Source organism: Chiloscyllium plagiosum, chromosome 20 (genome assembly GCF_004010195.1).
Source record: "Chiloscyllium plagiosum isolate BGI_BamShark_2017 chromosome 20, ASM401019v2, whole genome shotgun sequence".
Taxonomy (NCBI): domain Eukaryota; kingdom Metazoa; phylum Chordata; class Chondrichthyes; order Orectolobiformes; family Hemiscylliidae; genus Chiloscyllium; species Chiloscyllium plagiosum.
The window spans coordinates 50855909-50876235 of NC_057729.1; the positions used below are offsets into that span (position 1 = coordinate 50855909).

General features: G+C 42.5%; 1 protein-coding gene across 1 annotated transcript in view; it reads left to right on the forward strand.

Annotated features, from left to right (window-relative positions):
- The window catches only part of LOC122559921 (N-terminal EF-hand calcium-binding protein 1-like), a 136390-nt gene extending 116351 nt beyond the window's left edge, over window positions 1-20039 (forward strand). Inside the window, exons 8-13 of the mRNA XM_043710029.1 lie at window positions 1716-1795; window positions 4791-4844; window positions 11125-11237; window positions 12925-13002; window positions 13492-13583; window positions 18770-20039. Coding sequence (XP_043565964.1) covers window positions 1716-1795; window positions 4791-4844; window positions 11125-11237; window positions 12925-13002; window positions 13492-13583; window positions 18770-18807 — 455 coding nt within the window. The 3' untranslated portion in view covers window positions 18808-20039. The remainder of the gene's footprint in view (window positions 1-1715; window positions 1796-4790; window positions 4845-11124; window positions 11238-12924; window positions 13003-13491; window positions 13584-18769) is intronic.
- The last annotated feature ends 288 nt before the right edge of the window (window positions 20040-20327 follow it).

Genomic DNA, 20327 nt, shown 5'->3' on the forward strand with positions numbered 1-20327 from the left:
GAAACGTCGATTCTCCTGTTCCCTGGATGCTGCCTGACCTGCTGCGCTTTTCCAGCAACACATTTTCAGCTCTGATCTCCAGTATCTGCATACCTCACTTTCTCCTCAAAGATCTATAGATTATACCAAACAATCTAATTGCACTTTTTAAAAAATTCCTTGGCTTAAACCAAATTAATTCTATCCTTAAATCCTCTGGGACGTCCTTTTTGTCTCTTGTTAACCAATACGCCACCCATACTTTTCTTTCCTTTCCTATTTTATCTAAACAGCTCGTGACCAGAAATATCCAGCCTTTCCTTCAGCCAGGACAATGTTGTTGTCACAAGATCATATTTCTGTAGGGCTTAATTTTTGTCTCTCTCCAGTTGTGACCATTCATCTGTAACAGCGTCACCTCCTGTTCCTGCAACATTACCTCCAGAATTGTCCAAACACCGGGTTTCAGTCACTCCTTGTCTCTCATCTGCAATCAGCTTTCCAAACCCATGACCACTTCCATCCAGAAGGACAAGAGCAACACCACATCTTGCAAGATCCCCTCCAAGTCACTCACCATTCTCCCTTGGAGTCATCCAACTGTGCAGCACGGAAACAGAGCCTTCGACCATGCCGAGCAGATATCCTAAACTGAACTAGTCCCATTTACCAGCATTTGGCCCATATCCCTCTAAACTGTTCCTATTCATATACTCATCCAGGTGTCTTTTAAATATTGTAATTGGACCAGCCTCCACCACTTTCTTTGGCAGCTCATTCCAAACACTCACCATCCTCTGCATGAAAAAGTTGCCCCTTTTAAGTCTTTCCCCTCTCATCTTAACCTATGCCCTCTAGCTTTAGACTTCCCTACTCTGGGGAAAAGACCTTGTCTACCCATGTCCCTCATGATTTTATAAACCTTTGTAAGGTCACCCCTCAGCCTCTGATGTTCCGGTCTGTTCAGCCTCTCCCTCCAACCCTGGCAACATCCTTGTAAATCTTCTCTGAACCCTTTCAAGTTTCACAACATACTTCCTACAACGGGGAGACCAGAATTGCACACAGTATTCCAAAAGTGACCTGGCCAGTGTCCTGTAGAACTGCAATGTAACCTCCCAGCAAATATATTCAATGCACTGACCAATAAAGGCAAACACCTTCTTCACAACCCTTGGAAATATATCGTCATTCCTTCACCATCGCTGGGGCAAAATCCTAGAATTCCCTCCCAAATGGCATTGTGGGCCAACCCACAGTGTATGGACTGTAGTGGTTCAAGAAGGAAGCTCACCACCACCTTCTCAAGGGCAGCTAGGAACAGATGAGAAATGTTGGCTTAACCACCAATGCCCACTACTACAAGTAAATAAAAACTAATTTTAAAAAGCTCCTGGACGGCATCATGCGACAGCATATTGAGTTCCAGCTGCACGCTGGTGGTGGCCAACTCTACTTCACTTCCACTATCACTGATGTAAAAAATATGACAGAATTATGTGAACTGAATTCAAAATAAAATTACATAAACACTTAGAAAATGGAACAGGGGTTCAATTCGATTCAGTCTTTGTGGGATTTAGAGGGAGATAAATTGATGGTTCAGTGGGCAGTTTTGAGAGGAATACAGCATTGAGATTTTACAACTGTGGACTTTACTCATGGCCAAACAAAGCGTTTATGAAAAGACTGTAACCAGAATGACCTTCTGAATGATTCTTTCTTCCTTGTTCTAGGTGTCTGTGTGGAACCAGAGAGTCAGTGGGTGACTCAGGTTAACAGATTGCAGCAGCTGATTGACAGGTTGGAGTGCAAGGTACAAAGCTGTCATTCATAGAATCAGGCCATTTGGCCCTTCAAGTCCATACCAACTCTCTGAAGAACATCCTACCCACACCCACCCATCTACCCTGTCCCTGTGACCCTGCATTTCCCATGACTTATCCACCTAACCTGAATGTCCCTGATGCATTCAATGCTTCTTCAAAAGGGAAGACAATCCAATTGTTTTCTTTCTTCTTATTTGTGGTTTCCAGTCAATGTGGTACTTTTTGAAAGGCTGCAATTTGGAACCGCAATAGCCACAGGCACACAGCGGGCTCCAAAAGACAGCAGTAGGATATTGATAAAATTCCTATAGTGCAGATAGAGGCTATTCAGCACATCAAGTACCCACTGACCCTCCAAAGAGAAGCATCATCCCAGCATTCCCCATGGTTAATCCACCTAACCTGTCAGAACTGACAGCCAGACTACTGCGACCCCTAGGACTCATAACGGCACACAAACCAACAGCCACGCTCAGACAACAACTCACCAGAACGAAGGACCCGATACCCAACATGAGCAAGACGAATGTAGTGTACAAAATACCATGCAAGGACTGCACAAAACACTATATAGCAACCGGAAGCGGCAGGGACAGACCACTATAAACACCGGAGGAAACATCAAAGAAGCGCTTCGCAGGAGGCTCCCAAGCACTGATGATGTCGCCTAGCCAGGGGATGAAATGTTTGCAACAAAAACTTCCAGCTCGGCGAACAGAACCACAACAACGAGCACCCGAGCTACAAATCTTCGCACAAACTTTGAACATCCCTGAACACTAAGGCCAATGTAGCATGGCCAATCCACCCGAACCTGCATATCTTTGGATTGTGGGAGGAAACCAGAGCACCTGGAGGGAACCCGCATAGACATGGGGAGAATGTAAAAACTTCACGCAGTCGTCCGAGGGTGGAATCAAACCCGGGTCCCTGGTGCTGTGAGGCAGCAGTGCTAACCACTGAGCCACCGTGCCAAACTCCTTGCCACTGGGGATTCTAACGATTTTTTTATTCTAAGAGTCAGAGGATGGAGGATAAATATAGTTACTCAAGGAAAGCACCATGTTAGGAAAGAGTAGTTTGGCCAGAGACCACTTTTCAGAGCTTTGTATGAAAGGACAATGTGCACTTATTTTGTGTTCCATTGTTTTGATTATAGTGTTACAGACACCAATGTACTTAAACTGACTCATCAGTCAAATGACTTGCTATGTCTGGGAAGTTATGACTCTATATCTAAGGGGCAACTGAGGGGGTAACCAATGAGATGGTTACCGTGATATAAGGTAGGGTGGACAAAGAGAATTTATATCCTTTTGTGTGGGTGGAAGAGGGGCATTCCCCAGCACAAGAAGTCATCATTTTAGGATGAGGTTGTTTAGCAATAAAATCGGGGTGCCGAGTAGGAATCTGGAATTTGCTCCACCAAAAGGAAGTGGCTGCTGAATCAATGGAACCTTTTAAGTTTCAGATAGAAATTGCTTTGTTTGGTAAGGGTATTAACAGATAAGGAACTCAGACAAGCCAGTAGGATTGAATTACAGAGAAACTGTGATCTAATGACATGTAGCTGAAACAGGTTTGAGATAGGGCTGGGTCTGAGTAGATGATACCTGATCACTGCAGGAGGTTGAGGGGTGACTTTATGGAGGTTTATAAGATAATGAAGGGTATAGGTAAGGTGAATAGCAAAGGTCCTTTCCCTAAGGAAGGGGGTTTCAAGACTGGGGGGGGGCATATTTTTAAGGCGAGACGAGAAAGATTTAAAATGGACATGAAGAGCAGCTTTTTTACACCGAGAATGATTTGCCTGTGGAATGAACTGCCAGAGGAAGTGGTGGATGCAGGTCCAGTTACAACATTTAAAAGACATTTGGATAAGCACATGAATAGGAAAGGTTTGGAGGCGCAAGCAGTTTAGTTTAGTTTGGGAACATGGCGTTGACTGGTTGAACCAAAGGGTCTGATTCTGTACTGTATGACTCTATATCTCAGGCTATGCTCCAAATAAACCTTTCAAAGATGTTATTACACACCTGTGGAACAGGAGGGATTAAATTAGATTACATTACAGTGTGGAAACAGGCCCTTCGGCCCAACAAGTCCACACTGACCCGCCGAAGCGCAAGCCACCCACACCCCTACATTTACCCCTTACCTAACACTACGGACAATTTAGCATGGCCAATTCACCTGACCTGCACATCTTTGGACTGTGGGAGGAAACCGGAGCACCCAGAGGAAACCCACGCAGACACGGGGAGAACGTGCAAACTCCACACAGTCAGTCACCTGAGGCAGGAATTGAACCTGGGTCTCTGGCGCTGTGAGGCAGCAATGCTAACCACTGTGCCACCGTGCCGCCCACAGGCCTCCTGGCTCAGAGATAGGGACATCCCACTGTATCACATGAGCTCTTGATCCAAACTGTAGGCTTGGGATTGACCTGATTTCTCATCAAGAGGGGAGGTGATGACCTTGTGATATTATCAATTCAGCGACCCAGGTTCACATCCCACCGAACTATTGGTGGAATTTCATTTCAATCAAAATATCTTTTAAGAATCATTATTGGACAACCCCAGTTGGTTCACCGATGCCCTTTGGGAAAGGAAACTGCTTTCCTCATTAAGCCTACATGTGACTCCAGACTCACAGCAATTTGGTTGACTCTCAACTCCCCTCTGGGTTGTACATAAACGCTGGCCTAACCAGCAACACCCTCACCCCATAATTATGTTCGAAAAATTAGCTGATTAATTGAAGGTGGGAAGAAGGAGTGTTAACAAAGATTTAGCTTGTTAAACAAATGTGGTGAATCCTGTGACTGAGTGCTGAAGTTCATTTGGCAGCTGTTATGAGATGTTTGATGCGTTCAAAGTAGATAACACTGCATTCTCTCAGCAGGTTATGTACGAAGTTTCACTGAGCCTTATGTTTAACTGATTAATAAGCGAAACCTTTTTATTATGTTTACTGTAGACTCCGAGACTGGAGCCCTTAAAGGAAGAAGTCATTGAGGAAACCACTAATTCTGTAAGTCTACAGCGAAAGCGGCTGACTTCAAGAAGCTCGTTTTATAGATTCGCTGATGTTGTCTGACGGAAAGTTCTAGAAATATGTCAACATGTAAAGGCAGGACCAATCTGCCCCTGAACTGAACCAAATGTATGGAATTCACAAGAGAGGCAAAGATTTGTGGAGTTACAGGAAGGCACTAAATTTAGTCACGTTAAAATGCAGCATGTGAAACATGAATGTGATAGTTATGGAGATAAATCCTAAGCTATCACCAGCAGGTACCCACACAAACCTCAGACCTGACAGACTCAGTTGGCATAACGTGATCTTTGATTTGTTTTGATTTATTGTCTTGTGTGTTTATTACAAATACAGTGAAAAGTGTTTGTTTAATGACGCCAGTCTCCAGCGCCATCTTAAAATGCAGAAACTAAACCAAAACACAGAATATAAAGCTAGAAAAAAAAACAATAAAGTTCACCTTATAGTCTTAGCTCAATAAAGTTGGGTGGTTACTCATTAAAAGCTGGTCAAGTTGGTGTTCAGGAATGAGCGAACAAGACTTTTCTTTGATCGTTCATGGGATATGGACTTTGCTGGCTGGACCAGCGTTTATTGCCCATCCCTAGTTAACCCTTCAAGCAGTGGTGAGCTGTCCTCTTGAACCGTTGCTGTCCATTGGTATAGGGAGACTCGCAATATTGTTAGGGAGGGAGTTCAAAGATTTTGACCAAGTGACAGTGAAGGAACAGCGAAATATTTTCAAGAGGGTTGTAAAAGCTGGGGCTTTTCCTTGGAGGAGATGAGATTTATTCAAGGTGAACAAGATTATGACAAATCTGGATAAAGCAGACAAGAAATAACTGTTTCCATTGGCTGGTGTGGAAGCAGGCCATTCAGCCCATCAAGTCCACACTGACCCTCTGAAGAACACCCCACTCAGACCCACCCCCTACCATATCCCAGTGACCCCACAATTACCATGGATAACCCACCTCACCTACACATCCCTGAACACTCTATGGGTAATTTACCATGGCTAACTCACCTAACCTGCACATCTTTAGATTGTGAGAGGAAACTGGAGCACCCAGAGGAATTCCACACAGACACAAGGAGAATGTGCAAACTCCATGCAGTCAGTCACCCGAGGTTGGAATCAAACCCAGGTCCCTGGCAAGAAGGTAAGAGAACCCAACTAGCAGGCTAGATTGAAGAGGCTGGAGTTCTTTAGAGAACAGAAGGTTCAGAGGAGATTTGATTGAGGTTTTCAAAACAATAAGGGGTCTGGACAGTGGGGATAGTAAGAAACTGTTCCCATTGGCAGATTGTTCCAGAACCAGAAGACACCGATGTGAGATGAATGACTGAAGATCCATAGATGACGTGAGGAAAATCTTTGTCATACAGCGAGTATTTAGGACACGGATTGCACTGTCTGAGAGTGCGGTGGAGGCAGGTTTAACCAGGACTTTCAAAGGGGAATTGGATCATTATCTGAAGAGAAGATAGTAGCAGGATTATGGAGAAAGAGCAGGGAGTAGAACAAACTGAATTGCTGTCGGAGAGGGCCAACACAGACATCATGGAGTGAGTGGCCTCCTTCTGTACTGTAACTATCCTCTGATTTCACAAATGCAAATTTGAGCTGTTCAAAAAAGCAGATATGCATTTTGTTAGACGGCAGGATGGAATTATAGCATAGCAACTATATTCACAGCAGGTGTTAGTGAGGATGTTGTACTGCAGGACTCTGATTAAAAGCCTGGTGAGCATGAAATGATTATCAGCTCCTATGGTATTTTATTCACAACATTGCTGACAATTGTAAAACATGAGTTGAAGCCTCAGTGCAGTCGCAGGTGGGAAATCTTTTAAGTGAGATGGAATTGTAGGGTACAGATAATTGGATCTGCTCACCAAAGTCTTCAGCCACCAGTTTAAGGTCATTCATTCTGAGTTAAAGTCTTTGCTTTAGGTAAAAATCAGGAAATTGAGCTGAAAATGCACAGATTAAGTTACAGTTCAGGTTTCTGAAAACATTTATTTGCATAATCACAAAATCTTCGTGATTCAGTGTGATGGAGCGATGTAATAGAATGCAATTTTATAATTTTTCCATTTTAAAAAAATTTCTCATAAAGTAAAAGGAAAATATTGCAGATGATGGAATTCTGAAACAAACACAGAGAAACCTGGAGAAACTCCACAAGCTTGGTAATGTCTGTTAATAGAGTTAATGTTTTGAGTCCAGTGTGACTTCTTCAGAAATGTTAGCAGAAGAGCAGGGTGGTTTATTGAAACTAAAGGGTATTTCTTGATGTATTGAAGATTGGTGCTCTTTTATTAATAAGGCTGAATATGGGTTTGATATCTAAATCAAACATTTACAATTGTGGTGTCCAGGATTAAAGGGAGTTATTGACAAAGTGGAAGTGTCACTGGATTAGTAATCCAAAGGCTGAGGTGAATGCTTCATGGATATCGGTGCTTTGCTTAGCAGTAGATAGAGTCATAGAGTCATAGAGATGTACAGCATGGAAACAGACCCTTCGGTCCAACCTGTCCATGCCGACCAGATATCCCAACCCAATCTAATCCCACCTGCCAGCACCCGCCTCATATCCCTCCAAACCCTTCCTATTCGTATACCCATCCAAATGCCTCTTAAATGTTGCAATTGTACCAGCCTCCACCACATCCTCTGGCAGCTCATTCCATACATGTACTACCATCTGCGTGAAAAAGTTGCCCCTTAGGTCTCTTATATATCTTTCCCCTCTCACCCTAAACCTATGCCCTCTAGTTCTGGACTCCCTGATCCCAGGGAAAAGACCTTGCCTATTTATCCTATCCATGGCCCTCATAATTTTGTAAACCTCTATAAGGTCACCCCTCAGCCTCTGACGCTCCAGGGAAAACAGCCCCAGCCTATTCAACCTATCCCTACAGCTCAAATCCTCCAACTCTGGCAACATCCTTGTAAATCTTTTCTGAACCGATTGATGCAATTTATATTGATTTCAGCAATGCCTTTAGCAAGGTCCCACAAGGGAAACTGATAAAGTTGCTCATGGCAATTGGGTGCAAAATTGGTTTTGGAGACATCATGTCGTACCACAAGGCTGTTTCGCATGACCATTGCCAGATGTGCAGTGGTGTACTATAGGGATCGTGCTTGTACCTTATTGTTTGCAATATTCAGCATTTTTGGCTGGGCTTGGAGAGGATAAGAATCACAGAATTCCTGGAGTGTGGAGGCCATTTAGCCCATCAAGTCCACGCCAACCTTCTGAACAGCAGAACAGCTTCTGACCTCCCTTTTGAGCACCTTAGCTCCTCATACCATTAAGGTAAACAGTGTTGCTTCCATTGATTTCAAACCTGTAAAGTCTAACAAAATGCTCATCTCCTTGACGCAACCCAGCTGCTCCAACCTAGCTTTGAAGCTAAAACTCCCTCATCCTTGGAACCATTCTGGTAAATCATTTTTGGCCTCTCAAGGACTTTTTTTTTAAAAAGTCAATATGACCAGATTAGGATGCAATACTCTAGTTACAGGCTAAGCAGGGCTACAACACACCATATTTGCTTTAGTACTTAATTTTGGGGCTCTTATTTGAAGCACAAGATCCCACATGCATTTTTCAAAACAGTCTCAGAATGTCCTGCATCCTCCTAAGGCCAATGCATTGGAATCCCCAGGGATGAGAATTTCGCTCAAAACAGTCAAAATATTGATGAACAAATGATTTTCAAAAGGAAATTGAACAAGTAACTGAGTGAAATGTGTAGGGTTACAGCCTGGGAAGATCCCTCACCCTTGTTAGTCTGATTCGTCTTTAATGGGTTTTGCATGTATATTACTCAATTTAAATCAGTGATTTTCGGATACTGGTTAATAGATGGAATAAAAAACCATAGGTGATTTGACAGAGCAACAAGTTTAGTTGTGTGCACGAGCACTTGATAGGAGAAAAAAAATGGCCTGAGAAGGGAAATAGGACTGACGTGTTATACAGAAAGCCAACAAGGGTTCAATGGGCAGAATGGCGTAAATAATACTATGACATAAATTATTTATGATTTCATTTCAGTTAATGTCACTGCACTCAACCTTCCACAACCAATACCTTATAGTTGCTGTAAAATGTCAACACCTTGACTCTAATAGCTGTATTTGAATATGCAGGAGCAGGTTTGCACAATGTTCAGTACAAGTTAGGTAATGATGCCATAAAAGAATCAAGCTATGGGAAAGACACTCCCAGGATATGGGCATTGCTGGCTCAAACAGCATTTCTTGCTCATCCCAACTGCCCTCAAGTTGGTTGGGGTGAGCTTCCTTCTTGAAGAATTGTATAGCACATGGTGTAGATGCAGCAATATGAAAATGAGCCCAAGGATTGTGATTCAGAAACAATGAGGCGGTGATATGGCTCTTAATTCAGGATGGGCTTGGAAGATAACATAGTTGGTGACGTTCCCATGTGTTTGCTGCCCTTATCCTTCCAGATGGATAAATATCAAATGGATATGGGTGATTTCATTCTGATATTCTGGAAAGACTACAAAGTGCTAAATTCAGTAGTTAACTCATCAGTAAATTAATGAGACACAAGTTACCTCTGCATTCTCTCATTAAACCTTAATAGATATCAGACAAGAGGTAAAGCAAGCTTTCCAGTAATGTTTCCATTCTTATCTGTTGAAATATGACAGCTCAGGATAATCTCACATCCAGAAACATGTCAGGACATCAGTTACACTGAACAATACTAGGAACTAAATCCAATGTTGGTGTTTAAAATTGAACTAATTAATAAATGAAATTAATTAATCAAACAATGCTGGGAAATCACGAAAGATTTTCAAAGTAAATATCTACATCGAAAGCTAAATGCGAAGACACATTTTCATTTAGAATGGAGTCTACCTATGTAAATATGTCATGCTGCAATTACACTCCTCCTGCCAGTAGTAGTGCTATAGTGCCCCAGTTTTGCAACTTCCCATGCATCACTCTGTACTATCCCAAAGATCTCAGCTTCTTCAACAAATTCTGCTTCCTAAAGTGCTAAAGTTTCCTTAAGATACAAACAAAATAAAAGAATACAGGAAGTCAAGTTAAGAAGCTTTAATGCCATTAATATTGACACATTCTGGGCAGATTATAGCTCCTAAAATTTGAAACATAAATGGACTATGTCCCAGTCTTTTACCTGGTTTATGATTCACCACGATCAGTTTAAGATTTACGCACAAACCCAGTCACACTTTGGGTTTTATTTTCCACATCCATTCCTACATGAACCATTAAAATGGAACTGTTGGTGGGACCACAGATCACAGAGGAAACCTCAGACACAGAGAAATGCAAACCTGCCACAAAGCCAGTCTGATCTGTTCAATTGAAACAATGAAACATGAGCAACCCCTTATCATTACAGGAAAGACAAATTCCACTCCTGCCATTCCCTCTGTTCACTGTGCCTGAACAACCTGACAGCCAGGGGACTAGTCCCCTGAAGTTGGCACTTCAACTCATGACCCCCATTCCACAAACACTCCAATCAGGCTTATAAGAACTAGGAGCAGGAGTAGACAATTGAGCCCCATGAGCCTGCGGTGCCATTTAACACTATCATGATTGATCTCATTTCGCCCACAAGTCCATTGTCCTGACTACTCCCCATAACTCTTTAAGCCATTACTACATAAATATCTGTCTTCTCCTTCAAATTATTCAGTGATCTTCTACAGATCTGTCTACACTATAGCTTTAAAATCACCGTAACTTTATCTGTGGTCCTCAAATATTCCCTGTTTGATTAAATGAGTCTGAACTATGCTCACTGTGCTTGATTGGTTATGCCTGAGTGTGGATTCAGAGCAAAGCCACAGAGACAACCAGAAGTGAGAGTTGGGTAAGGATGGTGCAGTGGACTTTAATGGATTTTAATTCATTGCCACAGAAGGCTGCAGAGGCCATGTCATTGAGTATATTTAAGACAGAGATAGATAGGTTCTTAAGTATCAAGGAGATCAAGGGGGAGAAAGCAGGAGAAAGAGGTTGAGAAACTTATCAGCCATGATTGAATGGTGGAGCAGACTTGATGGGCTGAATGGCCTAATTTCTACTTCTATGTCTATTGGTCTGATGGACTCTTGGTGGCAGAGATATTTTAAAGCGTTTGTGAATAAACTTGCCATGCACTTGGGAACCAGTGTCACCTCTGCCTTGCTCAGAGATGTACAAAATATATAACTCTTGCCTTTCCTGTCTCTCATGCAGCACATCTTGGTAGTGCAGCGGCAGATGTCAGTGCTGGAGGAGGAAGTGGAGGAGTTCCGTCTTGCTCTGAAACAATATGTGGAGTTGGCCTCCAGTCAGAGTGGCAGCTTGCAGTAAGTCAGATACTCTGTTTGTGCTAAATGTTCACCCGTCACCTAGCGACAGTGTTTAAACAGTGCAGGATCTCACTATTATACACAAAAAGATAAGAACCTCAAGATTTGATGTTCTGGACGAATGTCATCCATTTACGATGTCACTGCCGTGCATCAATCCTTGTGTGCTTCTTTTTATTTTTCTGGCTGTTTTTCTTCAGTTACTAGGAAGCTACTCCCAAGAAGCTAGTTCTCCATTGATGGTCTCCCTCAGGTAGTGAGGGAGACCATCTGAATAGGTTTGTTTTTTTTAACAAACCTATTCAGAGAGTTAATACAGAGGTCCTGAGCAGGTGAGATGTGAACCTGAACCTCCTCACTCACATTGTCATTACACCATGGGAATCCCAGGGAACATTGAGAAGCTGGCTGCCATTCTAGTTTAACCTAGAGACATTTTATAATCATCTGAACACAATAAAACACATTGAATATATTATTGATGCCCTGGTTGCTTCTTCTATCTTTCACTAATCCAAAGTTGTGAGGTTGATTGTTGGGGAGACCAAACTGGAGACCATAAATCGGAGTGTTACAATTCAATTCAATAAGCAGATGAGATTAAAAAAAATCTTTTTACCTAAAGAGTGGTGAGATTGTGGAACTCATGAGCCATAAGGTGTTGCTGTGACCACATGCACATAGAGTCATACAGCACGGAAACAGACCCTTTGCTCCAACCAGTCCATGCTGAACATAATCCCAAAATAAACTAGTCCCACCTATCTGTGTCTGGCCCATTTCCTTCCAAATCTTTCCTAGTCATGTACCTATCCAAATGTCTTTTAAACATAATTGTGCCCACATCCACCACTTCCTCAGGAAGTTTATTCCACACATAAACCATTCTCTGTGGAAAACATTTGCCCCTCATGTCTTTTTAAATCTCTTTCCCCTTAATAATGTGCCTCCTCATCTTGAAATCCCACATCCATGGAGAAAAGAAACTTAACTTAAAATTAACCAATCTGTACCCCTCGTGATTTTATAAACTTCTATAAAGTCACCTCTCAACTCCCTACACTCCAGTGAAAAATGTCCCAGCCTTTCTTTATAACTCAAACCTTCTATACCTGGCAGCATCCTGGTAAATCTCATCTGAATCCTCTCCATGGGGGATCTGTATGGAGTAGTCTGGAGCAGTGGATGGTCAGAGTGGAGCCTGCATCATTTTCGGCCTCACACAGCAGCTTAGGAGTTCTCCCCTTTTTTACTGCCTGCCATTGATATGTGTTGGGAGGATTGTCTAATCAAGACTCAATCTGTTTGGCTGCATTATCTACGCACCTTCTTGGTCTTTGAGTTCTGGTATGGGGTTTGGACCCAGACCCTCGGAGATAGGGACACTACCCACTGTACCTCTAGCTAAGGGGGAATCCAGCCAAATACATGAGTGAAAAGGGAACGGCTGGTAAGATTAGATGATGTAGGGTAGGAAGAAGCTCACATAGCAACAGCACACATAACTGGACTTCTCTGAAGTCTACATATGCTAACTCAAGCTGAAATCAGCAACTATAATGAACTTACAACTGAAGACATTCATAGCCACAATTTCATTAAAGGAGGGACCTTTGTGTGTATTTTATAAAGAGCGTTGGTGCCTTGTGTTAGTTTGATACTTGAAATGTTCTTTCCTATGCAGCATCTCAGTTCAGAAGCTGGGCAATGAAACCTGCTTCATAATCTATGAGTTCTGGCAGGACAGAAGTTCATGGAGGAGGTAGGATCAGCTTTGGTTGTTACTGATTTTTTAAATGATTTGTTTAAAAGCCTGTCAGGTTGTACTGATCGTGCCAACAAAGATCCGAGATGTTTTCCAAATGTGTATTCTCTTTTTTTTTCATTTTTGTTTGTCAAATTTTAATAATATTGGATAAAGGGTAAAAATGACAGCTGTTAGACTGGACATGGTGGCTGGGTCAGGAGGAGGTCAAATAATGAAACCTTTGGGTTGGCATCCAACCAGGGTAGCCAACCAGATTTGCTGCTTTTGACCAATTTCGATCCAGAGAGTGTTTCACTTGTAAGGCAAACATGATAACCGGTACACTGCATCATATTTATTATTGGGACACAACTCCAATTTCTGGAAGTCCAGATGAGGCAATGCCTCTGCTTTGTAAATGCATGATTTACTTTGCATACCTGTAAAACCTGTACCTTTCTGAATGATTCATGAAATGCTAACTCACTGTGTTGAAACCCTCAGCCACTTGCAAGCAAACTACAGCAAGAACTTCCAGAGGAACAATGTGGACTTCCTGGAGACACCAGAACTAATGACAACCATGTTACTTCCTGGTAAGGACAGATCATTCAATGGGGTTCAATGCTGAGGCATGTTCAGGACAGCCAGAAGGGTGAATTCTGGATTAAAGGAAACCCCTCTGTCGATTAATGCAGAACAATTGAGGGAGTGCCACATGGTTAGTGGTGCCATCTTTAGGCTGAGATATCTAACCATGCCTCGGTTGCCCTTCCCCCCCCAGCTGGGCATAAAGGGCTGGGCGCTATTACAAAGGAGGGCAAGCGGGCACCCCATTTTGTCACAGAACCATGGTACCCATTTAAACACTGAGCCTCTGGGAGTGATTGATTTGAAAGTAATCTCAAATCCAGCACACGCTCAGCGCAGGTGAATGGCCTCCTGTAATAACTAAATGATAACTAGTATAACCAGAGCTTTCTCCAAGAAGCTGGTTAGCATTGACCACTCCATGGGTTTCCTCTGGGTACTTGTGTTTCCTCCCACAGTCTAAAGGCGTGCAGGTTAGATGAACTGGCCATGCTAAACTATCTGTAATGTTCAAGGATGTGTAGGTTAGGTGCATTAGTCAGGGCCAAATGTAGGATAATAGGGTAGAGGAATGGGTCTGGGTGGGTTACTCTTCGGAGAGTCAAAGAACAAAGAACAAAGAAAATTTACTGCCCAGGAAAAAAAGGCCCTTCAGCCCTCCAAACCTGTACTGATCCAAATCCACTATCTAAACCTATCGCCCAATTCCTAAGCATCTGTATCCCTCTGCTCCCCACCTACTCATGCATCTGTCCAGACGCACCTTAAATGAATTTACTGTGCCTGCCTCTACTAACTCTGTTGGCAACGCGTTCCAGGCACCTACCACCCTCTGTGTAAAGTACTTTCTGCGTGTATCCCCCTTAAACTTTTCTCCTCTCAACTTGAACACATGACCGCTCGTTATTAAATCCCTCACCCTGGGAAAAAGATTATCTCTATCTACCCTGGCTATACCCTTCATGATTTCGTAGACCTCAATCAGATCCCCCCATAATGTCCTTTTTTCTAATGAAAACAATCCTAACCTACTCAACCTCTCTTCGTAGCTAGCACCTAGCGGTACGGTGGCACAGTGGTTAGCACTGCTGCCTCACAGCGCCAGAGACCCGGGTTCAATTCCCGCCTCAGGCGACTGACTGTGTGGAGTTTGCACGTTCTCCCTGTGTCTGCGTGGGTTTCCTCCGGGTGCTCTGGTTTCCTCCCACAGTCCAAAGATATGCAGGTTAGGTGAATTGGCCATGCTAAATTGCCTGTGTGTTAGGTAAGGGGTACATGTAGGGGTATGGGTGGGTTGCACTTCGGCGGGGCGGTGTGGACTTGTTGGGCCGAAGGGCCTGTTTCCACACTGTAAGTAATCTAATCTAATCTAAATTTTCCATACCAGGCAACATCCTCATAAACCTTCTCTGCACCCTCTCCAAAGCATCCACATCCTTTTGGTAATGTGGTGACCCAGAACTGTACACAGTTTCTAAATGCGGCCGAAGCAATGCCTTGTATAATTTTAACATGACCTGCCAGCTCTTATACTCAATACCTCGTTCGATGAAGGCAGACATACCATGTGCCTTCTTGACCACTCTATCCACCTGTGTTGCCACCTTCAGGGTACAATGGACCTGACCTCTCAGATCTCTCTGCTCATCAAGTTTTCCCAAGCCTCTTCCGTTTACAGTATAGTTTGCTCTAGAATTAGACTTCCAGAATGCATCACCTCATGGATTGAACTCCATCTGCCACTTCTCCGCCCAACTCTCCTGTCGATCTATATTCTCCTGTATTCTTTGACAGTCCCCTATGCTTTCTGTTACTCCACCAATCTTTGTGTCATCTACAAACTTACTGATCAGACCACCAATGCCTTTTTCCACATCATTTATGTATATCACAAACAACAGTGGCCCCAGCACTGATCCCTGTGGAACACCATTGGTCACCTTTCTCCATTTTGAGAAACTCCCTTCAACTACTACTCTCTGTGTCCTGTTGCTCAACCAGTTCTTTATCCACCTAGCTAGAATAGCTTGCACATCATGTGACTTCACTTTTTCCATTAGTTTACCATGGGGAATCTTATCAAATGCCCTACTAAAGTTCATGTATATGACATCTACAGCCCTTCCTTCATCTATCAACTTGGTCACTTCCTCAAAGAACTCTATTAAGTTGGTAAAGCATGATCTCCCCACCACAAAACCATGTTGCCTATCACTGATAAGCCCATTCTTTTCCAAACATAAATAGATCCTATCCCTCAGTACCTTCTCCAGCAACTTTCCCACCACTGACAAAAGACTCACTGGTCTGTAGTTACCTGGAATATACCTACTACCCTTCTTGAACAGGGGGACAACATGAGCAACCCTCCAGTTCTCTGGAACTTCACCTGTGTTTAAGGATGCTACAAAGATATCTGTCAGGGCCCCAGCTATTTCCTCTCTCGCCTCCCTCTGCAACCTGGGATAGATCCCATCTGATCCTGGGAATTTGTCCACCTTTAGCCCACCCAACATATCCTCCCTCCTTATGTCAACGTGATCCAGAGTAAACAAACTTCTATCTCTAACCTTACCATTTATCATATGCCTCTCCTCAGTGAACACTGGGTCGATGTGGACTTGTTGGGTCAACATGGCCTGTTTCCACATTGTAGGGATTCTATGATATATATATATGGCTGAGGCTGAAATAACAGTATTTATTAGCGAGTTGGACTAATGCTTAGGCTGATTCTAAGCCAGGCAATCCTTATTGACACAGCAGCAGGTATGCCCAGAGCTGTATAGCATGGCTACAGCAGCAGTGACAGGAGACAAGGTATTTGTGGTTAAGGGTCAATGATCATGAAAATAAATAGAAATTTGTGATCATATTCAGCAGCAAGCATCAGCCGTGGGTTACTAACATCACCTTCTTGTTAACTAGCAGTAAAAAAACTCTTACAAATTAAGAGATTTGGTATCAAAATTAGGATTTTTTCTTCCTCCTCAAACAGAAATCTCTGTAGAGTGAGAATAGGTTTATAACTCTGATTCATAGCATTCTTAATCTTTAATAGGTCAGAACATTCTGTGTAAAACCATATTATCATTTCTGAAGAAGTTTTATATTAAATGTTTTCAAAAGCCCTATTGTTTTCTGTACAGATTTTAGAGAATGACCCCCCCCCCCCCACTTTCATTCTGGAAGAATTATACAACCCATGGTGTTTCTTTGTGAAAATATCTTATGAGTTCTTTCTCCCTGAAAACCCATTTCCCTTTAAGTGTTTCCCTTCTTCTGTTTTTGCAAGTTATAATTGAATCTGCTTATGCCATCCTTCTGGTAGCGCATAATCACAATGGAGAAAAAGATATGGTCATAGGGTGGGAGGAGGCTGTTTGATACAGCTAGAATTACAACTCAGGGTGGTGGAATCCAATTTGTGTTTCCAATTATAGCCTGTGAAGATCACCTGAGGCACTGTTTTCCTTTAAAGGTAGTTTCTATATTTATCTAATCTTTTCAACAGCACGTAAGCAGGCCAGTTTAAAAACAAAATCTGTAACAATGGGCAAGCCACATTTACATAATTCTACACTGTAATATTCTGATTTCAAAATACCAATCTCCCTGACAGTTCCTAATATTTTCCTTTCCCTTGCATACTTACGTTCAGTTCACAAATGCAAAACTCTTAAGAAATTGGTACTACACTGTACCAGCGCAACGAAAAGTCTCAAAATTGCACAAGTCAAACTGGATCCAGTCAGATGGACCAATGTGATGATCTGTGGCCTTGCATCTTTTTCACACTTCAGTGGGTTCAACTCAGTTATAGAGCAGATGGCAGTGACATTGGGCAAGTCTTTGTAAGCTCTCTACAGTAAAGCAACTCATGAGAAAGGAACAGGGTCTTGGAAATGTCCAGAACCAGGAACTAAGAGGATAAATTCCTTTCCTTTCGTGACTCACATAATGTGGTGCAATAAGACGCACGAAATAGAATGATTAAACAGTTGCTTAAATCTTTTGTTTTTCCTACTCAATGGGTGACAGAGTGTTCAAAGTTGGCTGTGACTATGTAACCAATAACACACAATAAGCTTTATGCATGTACTATGCACAAAAGGTTGACTGCATTCTTCCCTCAATCTTCTCCCATATTCACCTTTCATTGAAAAAGGGAAAGTCAGAGTAGAATTCCACATCCTGTGGCACAATCACCAGCCACTCCTTGACCTATTCCTGTTACCCATGTCAAGAACTCAGTGCTCCTAGAGAGTGTAAGTGCCTTTCTCAAACTGTACCTCTCCGCATTACATTCCTACCACCTCTAAAAGCTAAACTAAATGTTCCTGTTCCATTCTGATTTCTAACTGTATCAGTGAGATAGCCACTTTAACATATCCCAAGTACCATTACTTGGACAGACTCTTACTGAGGAAGAGAATCACCAGCTGGTGCTTAGACTCAAAGCTGCCAAGTTCATTCTACACTTGGTCATATTACATTTTTCGTCAGCTGGTGATTCCAAGCCAAACATCTTTAGTTTCTAAACTGATTGAGTTATTGCAAAGATTCACTTCTTACTTTACAAATAAGAATTGGACAATTATTCAAAGAGAAAACCAAATTTGCAGAATTCTAAGGATATCGTTAGTGGAATGAGACAAGGTGTCCTTCTCAGCCAACACACACACTGACCCAGCCAGTAAAGCCCACTTCCCCTTAATGAGTGAAAACAAAAACTCATTCCAGTTTGATTAAGGATCTTGAGAGGATGACTGGGCGAGGAGATATAAATACTGTTCCATCTGTAATTTGTGGTAAAAATTCTGTTTTATTCTGTTTTCAGGGAAGAAAATGATTCTTCTGGCTAGAACGCAATCTAGAATCTAGTAATTCTAGAATGGTTGGGGACGGTAATCTCAGAATAAGCTGTTTGGCTTTTTAACGAGAAGAGTATTTCTTTGCTCAAATGTTATAAGTTTCTGTAATTTCTGAGCCCAGACAGCCATTCTTGGCTATATCCAAGACAAAGGTTGATAGATCTTTGAGTACTAAGGAATTGAAGGGATTTGGGAATAGTGTAAGAATGTGCAGTTCAGCTAAAAAGAAATCAGTCATGTTAAATGGCCAAGAAGATTCAAAACTGCTTCAATTTCTATTTGGTAAATTCTTATTTTCTTATCTGTCCTGTCCATAGCATCCTGGTGGATTACCAACAAGAACAACAACAACTGACCCCTTTGCTTTTCAAAGTAACAACGCTGTTAAGGATCTGGGGTAAAGCACCATCCTCAAGATTGGTTGATGTTGCTTCATGATCCAATGGATATCATTGAACCTGCTACGACAAAACTCTTCTTTAGACAAGTCAAATACTCAATGACAAATCGCTACAGTGTGTTTTGGTTGCTAAAATATTTATTGTGTGATGCAGGTAAGGTGCAGTTGACCTGAGTTCCCAGTGTGAATAAAGATGAGTTCTGTTTGCCTGTTTGCAGTAATCTCCCCCCCAGCCCTGTTAGAGCAACATTACATATCAACAAGACTTATGTTACCTCGTGATGCCAAAAAATGACCTCCACTCAATTTTCCGAGCCAGTTCAAGGCCAATTGATCCCAAATGTGAAAATGAAAAGCTGAAGGGAAAGTGGGAATAATTTGATAATTCTTTCAGAGTCAGCACAGGAATGGCGCATCCAATAGCCTCCTCCTGTGCGGTACAGTTCTATGATTCTGTGATCCTCATTTACTCGTTAATAGGAGAGTTTCTCCCTGGTTATATGCATAGACAGTTGTGAACTTGGATTCTGTAAAATCATATCTTCCTCTCTATTTCGTCCTTGTTTGAATTCTGTGCTGATACGGATGACAATTGGGTTTAAAGTATGTGAGAGAAAACAAAATACTCAAGGTAGTAGGGTAATGTAGATTGAACCATAATTCTTATATTATTGAATTGTAGAGCTTTTGGAAAGAGGCCCTTCGATCCATTGTGCCTATGCAGGTCATCAAACATTTGTCTATTCTAATCCCATTCTCCAGCAGTTGCCACATAGCCTCATATGTTGTGGCATTTCAACTGCTCACCTAAACATTCCTTAAGTGTCTTAATGATTCCCACCCCTACCATCCTTTTAGGCAGTGAATTCCAGATACTCATTTACCCTCTGGGTGAAAAGAGTTTTCATCAAATCCCATCTAAACCTCCTGCTCCTCACCTTTTAAATTTTGCCCTCTAAATGTTGACCCCTCTACTAAGGGAGTAGGTTTCCCCTGATCTCCTTTGTATCTTCTGCTCATAACTTTGTATGTCTCGATCAGAACCCCGGAGCCTTCTTTGCTGTAAGGAAAACAACCTGAGCCTGTCTAATCTCGCTTTGCAGCTAACTCACCCTAGTCCAGGAACTCCCCACATACGTTCGAGACACCACCCACGCCCTCCCACCTCCCCAATGCCTCATCTTCACCATGGATATCCAGTCCCTCTACACTTCCATCCGCCATGACCAGGGCCTCCAAGCCCTCCGTTTCTTCCTCTCCTGACATCCCCAACAGTACCCTTCCACCGACACTCTCATTCGTTTGGCTGAACTGGTCCTCACCCTTAACAATTTCTCCTTCGAATCCTCCCACTTCCTCCAGACCAAAGGGATAACCATGGGCACACGTATGGGCCCCAGCTATGCCTGTCTCTTTGTTGGCTACGTAGAACAGTCCATCTTCCGTAATTACACCAGCACCACTCCCCACCTCTT